This window comes from Vulpes lagopus, chromosome 13 (assembly GCF_018345385.1).
Source record: "Vulpes lagopus strain Blue_001 chromosome 13, ASM1834538v1, whole genome shotgun sequence".
Classification (NCBI taxonomy): domain Eukaryota; kingdom Metazoa; phylum Chordata; class Mammalia; order Carnivora; family Canidae; genus Vulpes; species Vulpes lagopus.
The window spans coordinates 10,279,080-10,285,959 of NC_054836.1; the positions used below are offsets into that span (position 1 = coordinate 10,279,080).

Here is a 6,880-nt window from a genome sequence, read left to right on the forward strand (position 1 = left end):
TCTGGAGAAGATTCCCTCCACTCATTCCCACTTAGACACTCTCAAAATGCCAGTTCTCTTTCTCCTTTTAAGTATCTGTTTCTTAAAATTTCTTCTCCCAGAAGGTTCTTAACGTTTTCATCTCTGACACCCCTCTGTTGTCATTCCTACTTTTTAAATTAATGCAGATTTACTTATTATTATATTAGTTGAGTTTTATGTGGGTAGTGAGAAGTATAGGGGCTAAATTCTCACAGTTATCTACACATGGAAAGAGTTTTAAATACACAAAAGCAAGAGGTAAAACAGAACAACAAAAGCTGCCATAAAGGAATGCATAATATTATATAATTATTGAGAAGCATATGAACACAATACAGATCTTTTCAGAGAGCTTGAACAGAGTCATGGAGCTACAATAAGACTTTAGAAAAAGTTATCATGAAAATAGGGTCCTTAAACTACAGAATTTGAATATTGAGTGAGGAGGGAGAAGATATCTGCTTTATATAAATTATACTTGGCAATAGCTATTCATTGAACATTGGGGGGGGGAAAGAAGCAGGTAATAATGGTTGGGACCTAAAAAGGTTGATTAGGCTAGATTTTTAAGGGAATCAAACAAACGAACAAAGAGGGTATGTATCTACAACTTGATCTTATAGACTACTGTAGTCTCAGAAATATTAGGGATTAATTATAAAAGAAAAAAATCATTGCATGGGGTCATAAAATGTATTGAAATATGGGAATGTAATTTATGCATGTATATTAACTTTCAATGCAATCTCAAAAAGTATAAATTCTGATGTTGACAATAATTAAATTTACAATGAGAAATTAAAAAAAATATTAATAAAGTCACAGAAATATATCTTTCTTACAAATTTAAGGATTTCTATGAAATATTTTGGAGACAAATGTATGGATCAAGATTTTATATATGAGGAAAAAATCAACTGTTTTTTCAAATTATGTGCTAAACTTTTTTAGAGCTGGAATGTTTTCTGAATAGATCACAATGGAACTAAAATAACATTATTATTAAGAGATTATTTTTCTCTAGTAACATGTGTCTCTCTTTAGGGAAATCTAACTTAATGTCCCATGGAAAATATTAACCAGACATCTGGTTTCTTCTTATTGGGGCTGTTTCCACCATCAAGAATTGGCCTGTGCTTTTTCATTCTCATTGTTCTTATTTTCCTAATGGCTGTGTTTGGCAACCTGTCCATGATCATCCTCATCTTTGTGGACACTCATCTCCACACACCCATGTATTTTCTACTTAGTCAGCTCTCCCTCATGGACCTGAGCTACATCTCCAATATTGTCCCCAAGATGGCTTCTAATTATCTCTCTGGAAACAAGTCTATTTCTTTCATTAGGTGTGGAGTTCAGAGCTTCTTCTTCATTGCTTTAGCTGGTGCAGAAGGACTAATATTGGCCTCGATGGCCTATGATCGTTATGTGGCTATTTGCTTTCCTCTTCACTATCCCATTCGTATAAGCAAAAAAGTGTGCATGCTGATGATAACGGGATCTTGGATAATGGGCTCAGTCAACTCCTGTGCCCACACTGTATATGCCTTCAATATACCTTACTGTCGATCCAGGACTATCAACCACTTCTTCTGTGAAGTCCCAGCCATGTTGACGCTGGCCTGCATGGATACCTGGGTCTATGAGTACACGGTGTTTGTGAGCACCACACTCTTGATTGTAATTCCTTTCATTGGCATTGCATTTTCCTATGGACGTGTTCTCCTTGCCATCTTCCACATGCAGTCCACAGAAGGGAAGAAGAAGGCCTATTCCACCTGCAGCACCCACCTCACTGTGGTTACTTTCTACTATGCACCCTTTGCTTACACGTATTTACGCCCAAGATCCCTCCGAACTCCAACAGAGGACAAGGCCTTAGCTGTATTCTACACCATCTTGACCCCAATGCTTAACCCAATTGTTTACAGCCTGAGAAATAAGGAAGTGATGGGTGCTCTGAGAAGAGTGATTCTGAAGTTCTGCTCTATAGAAATGTAGCAAAGTTATCACTAGTTCTGATGCTTAGAAGTATATTAATTTCATTTTGTACACTCCTTAAGAACAATATCATAGCAGGATTAAAGATAGGAATTACATTAATCTAGAAAATAAAAATAATAACGATTTGAAAAAGTAATTATATATTCCCAGTCACTCATTTTGTGGCATTTTTTTCTTTTAATTTCTTTATTTTTTACAAATTATTATTTCTTTTTTGTTACAAATTATTAACCATAACCTGAAGTGTAAAGGCCACAGATATTCTCAATAATGCAAGTACTTAAGCAATAAAGTAAATAACAAACAATAGCCAAAATATGGAAAGAGCCCAGATGTTCATCAATGATAAGAAGTGATATATATATATATATTCCATTGTATATATATATAAAATACATATTAATATATATATTAATATTGGCCTTGATGGCCTATGGTCGTTATGTGGCTATTTGACTTCCTCTTCACTATCCCATTCATATAGGCAAAAACGTGTTCATGCTGATGATAACAGGATCTTGGGTAATGGGCTTAGTCAACTCCATTATATATATATATATATATATACTTAACCATCAAAAAGAATGAAATTTTGTCATTTGTAATGAGATAGAGGGAGCTAGAGGGTATTATGCTAAGTAAAATAAGTTAGGGAAATACAAATACCATATGATTTAGCTCATATGTGGCATTTAAGAAACAAAACAAATGCATTCATCTTTCGATGGACACCGAGGCCTCTTCCACAGTTTGGCTATTGTGGACATTGCTGCTATAAATGGATAAAGAAGATGTGGTATATGTATTCAATGGAATATTACTCAGCCATTAGAAACGACAAATACCCACCATTTGCTTCAACGTGGATGGAACTGGGGGGTATTATGCTGAGTGAAATAAGTCAATCAGAGAAGGACAAACATTATATGGTCTAGGGAATACAGGGAATATAAAAAAATAGTGAAAGGGAATAAAGGAGAAAGGAGAAAAAATGAGTGGGAAATATCAGAGAGGGAGACAGAACATGAGAGACTCCTAACTCTAGGAAATGAACAGGGGTGGTGGAAAGGGAGGTGGGTGGGGTGTGGGGGTGACTGGGTGATGGGCACTGAGGGGGGCATTTAATGGGATGAGCACTAGGTGTTATTCTATATGTTGGCAAATTGAACTCCAATAAAAAAAATAAAAATAAAAATAAAGAAACAAAACAAATGAACAAAGAGGAAGGGAAGGAAAAATTAAATAAGATGAAAATTGAGAGGGGAGCAAACCATAAGAGACATCGAACTCTAGGAAAAACTTGAGGGTTGCTGGAGCTGAAAGGAATGGCAAGATGGGATAATTAGAATGGGCATTAAGGAGGGCATGTGAAATAATGAACACTGAGTACCATAAGCAACCAATAAATCACTAAATTCTACCTGTGAAACTAATAAATATAATAATAATAATATAAAAATAATAATATAAAAATATAATATAAAAATACACTAATACACCTTGGAAAAATAAATCCAATGGACCATGAGATAATTCAAAAAATGTGATCAGTTTATTTTTATATGTTTTTAAGATTTTATTAATTTATCTATGACAGACACAGAGACAGAGGCAGAGACATAGAGGGAGAAGAAGTTCCCTCACAGGAAGCCCACACAGGACTTGATCCCTGGACCCAAGGTCAGGGCCTGAGTCAAAGGCAGATGCTCAACCACTGAGGTACCCAGCTGTCCATGTAATCAGTCTATAGAATAGTTTGATCTTTATATATCCAAATTGAAAATATTTATTCACATTTTCAATCTTCAAATCATCCTAGTGAAATCTTCCTTTCTTGATCTTAAGACAATATCTTACCTTGATTTCATCACTTGTCCAATAACTCTAAGTATTCAAACAGCAACCAAACTTTTTCTTATATTAAGTTTATCTCTTCTTTTCCTTCTTTTTTTCATTTTTCTTAATTTTAATTTTAGTTAGCATATGATGTAATATTGGATTCTGAAGTTGAATTCAGTGATTCATCATTTGACACAACATTCAGTTCTCAATTTTTTTTTCATCGGCTGCTTTATTTAAGGGCTGGTGACTGACAGCTATCCCAGGCCCTGCCCCTTCCTCCTCTACAAAAGCAACTAAATGGGAAAGGGGCTGTTCTGCTAGGGCCCAGGGGGACTGTGGGACTGTGGCTCTGAATCTCAGGGCACAGGCCTTGGAAGGCAGGGGAAGAGGGTGGGAAGTCCAGTTCAAATGGGCAAGGTGCTGGTGAGGTGGGTGAGGAGGCTGGAGAGTCCCGAGGCAGCCTCTGCTGGCCTTGGCCTTGTCCAGAATGTCAGGACACAGGCTCCGAGGAGGAGCAACCAAGTTAAAGGCTTTCAGAGCCAAGTGAAGCACTTCAGACTCCCGGGGGGCCCACCTCACCTCCAGTCGGTGCCCACAAGCATGCTGCCATGGCCACACTCGCAGCCGTACACACTCACACCCACACCCACACCATCCACACGGAGGGCCGTGAATGAATCCACACCCTGGACCCTGGAATGTCTCTGTACTGGTAGCCAGCGGGGCAGGTCCACTGCAGGCGGCACCACCAAGGGAGCGGGTCCTCTGCGTGGCTACTGATTGGCTGCCTCGCAGGCATCTATCCAATCGCTGTACACGTCCACTGGTTCTGACAGGTATGTGATGGGTGTCTGGAATTCCTCTAGGCGCACGATGCAAGAGAGGACTCCAGTGTTGTGGATCGTGTTGTGGGCACGATCCATCTTTACCTCACAAGACTTCTCGTGGTTGCAGAAGGGGCAGGTGAACTGGGCCTCTAGGGTGCCGGTCATCTTATTTTTGGGGGGTGGCTTCTGTTTGGACTTTCTGCGCCCCAGGTCTGTAGGAGGACAAACACTCCTCTCCCCTCGTTGCGACGGCCTCGTTCACCCTGGAGACAGCCTTCAGTTCTCATCATACAAGTACCTGTGGGACCCAGGAAATTTAACAAAAATCCCCTGCCTCTGGACAAGCAGAGCAGGACTAACTCCATTTTGTGCTGCACCCGCCACCTCCTGTATGACCCCCACAGGACCTGCTAACTGCTTAAGGTGCTGCCCCACCCTCGTCAAGCCGCTAGGCACAACCTAATCGGAAATCGGCTCATAAAAATGTAACCCTGCCTTGTGCCCGCCAAAACTGCACACGGATTCTGACCAAAATAATAAGCCAGCTCAAATGGATACTGTAGAGTAAAATGTAATTCAATTGGCCACCTGCTTGTGGACCGGCATGATTGTGCAACTTTCTGCATATGTTACAATCCCATTGGCCACTGGCCCCTATAAAGCTGCTAAACCTCTTAGTCTCAGGGTCCAAGTCTCTGCTCCACTGTGTCGGGTACACTTGGACCCAAGCTCAAGCTTGTAAATAAACCCTCGTGTGTTTGCATCCATGTCGGCTCTTTGGTGGTTTCTCAGATTCACAATCTTGGGCACAACAGTACCCACCTTAATACCCATCACTCATCTAGCCTGTCCCTCATACACCTCCCCTCCATCAATCCTCAGATTGTTCTTTAATTTTATTTTTTAAAAGATTTTATTTATTCATGAGAGACACACAGAGAGAGGCAGAGATAAGGCAGAGGGAAAAGCAGGCTCCATGCAGGAAGGCCAATGTGAGACTTGATCCTGAGAGTCTAGGATCATGCCCTGAGCCAAAGGCAGTGGCTCAACAGATGAGCCACCCAGGCATCCCTGTTCTTTAACTTTAAGAGTCTGTGATGGAGGGGCATCTGGGTGGCTCAGTCAATCAGACACCTTAATCTTGATTTCAACTCTGGTCATGATCTCAGGGTTGTGAGATTGAGCCTTGCATTGGGCACTTGTCGTAAGCAATGACCTGCTTAAGATTCTCTCTCACCTTCTCCTCTGCCCCTGCCCACTGCTCATGCTATCTTCTTAAAAAAAATTGGGGGGCAGGACAAGATGGCGGAGAGTAGGATCCTGAAATCACCTGTCCCCACCAACTTACCTAGAAAACTTTCAAATCATCCTGAAAACCTACAATACAGCCTGAGATTTAAAGAGAGAACAGCTAGTATGCTACAGTGAGAAGAGTTCACACTTCTATCAAGGTAGGAAGACAGAAAAATAAATAAATAAATAAATAAATAAATAAATAAATAAATAAATAAAAAGCAAGCAAGCATCGAGTGGGGGAGGGGCCCCTCTAGGAGCCAGGCAAAGGCCAGATGGCAAGTGCCCCCAGGAGAGAAAAGCCAAGTCCCAGAGAAGCAAAAAATTTACCAATCTTACCTGATGGAAAGATGCTTGCAAGAACTTGGACACGATCCCAGGAGGGGCAGTGGAGCCCCCAGGTTCCTAGGGTCACTAACAGAAGAAGTGTGCCCTGGGGAAGAGCGTGCCACACACCGAGGGCCGAGCTCCCTAAAGGGCTGGAGCTCGTGCCTGGTGGGGCATAGGGAGCAGCCCACGTGGCAGCTCACATGGCGGCTCCCCGTGGAGGGGCCTGCACAGCTCTGAGAGCAGCTCAGGTGGTGGATCCACGCAGAGGGGGCTCCACAGTCCCAGAAGCATGATTCCAGCGGTGCAGGCCCTGGAACCCATGGTGCCAGGGAACACAGTTCAGGATCCAGTGCTCCCACTGGGACAGGTGGAGGCCAGGAGGACACAGGACAGCGAGGACACTGCTTCCCAGGGCACCGCCAAACTCTGTAGATCAGCGCTCCCCGCCCCCAGAACATTGAGGCCCCTGCAGACTCAGAGCTGTGGTAGTTATTACTGAAGCTGACTCTAGGACTGGAGAGCTGCCCACTGCCACTGTTGTTGTTCCTCCTTTTGTGTCACCT

At 42.0% G+C, this 6,880-nt stretch overlaps 2 protein-coding genes across 2 annotated transcripts; one reads left to right on the forward strand and one right to left on the reverse strand.

Annotated features, from left to right (window-relative positions):
- The first annotated feature begins 1,086 nt into the window (after positions 1-1,086).
- Positions 1,087-2,022, forward strand: LOC121475084 (olfactory receptor 2L8-like). Its single transcript, XM_041728213.1, has one exon. The coding sequence runs from the start codon at positions 1,087-1,089 to the stop codon at positions 2,020-2,022; it is 936 nt and encodes a 311-aa protein (XP_041584147.1).
- Positions 2,023-4,640: 2,618 nt separating this feature from the next.
- LOC121475004 (transcription elongation factor 1 homolog) lies at positions 4,641-6,638 on the reverse strand. Its single transcript, XM_041728145.1, has 2 exons — positions 6,518-6,638; positions 4,641-4,933 (listed from the first exon to the last, which is right to left on the reverse strand). The coding sequence occupies exons 1-2, from the start codon at positions 6,636-6,638 to the stop codon at positions 4,641-4,643; spliced, it is 414 nt and encodes a 137-aa protein (XP_041584079.1).
- Positions 6,639-6,880: the final 242 nt, after the last annotated feature.

What these genes read in the sequence shown, in the direction of transcription:
- LOC121475004 (XM_041728145.1), bottom strand. Translation starts at nt 6,638, where the DNA reads ATGGGTTCCAGGGCCTGCACCGCTGGAATCATGCTTCTGGGACTGTGG. An exon ending in CCTCCACGGGGAGCCGCCAT is followed by an intron (nt 4,934 to 6,517) that starts GTGAGCTGCCAC and finishes CGTCGCAACGAG; the next exon opens with GGGAGAGGAGTGTTTGTCCT.
- LOC121475084 (XM_041728213.1), top strand. Translation starts at nt 1,087, where the DNA reads ATGGAAAATATTAACCAGACATCTGGTTTCTTCTTATTGGGGCTGTTT.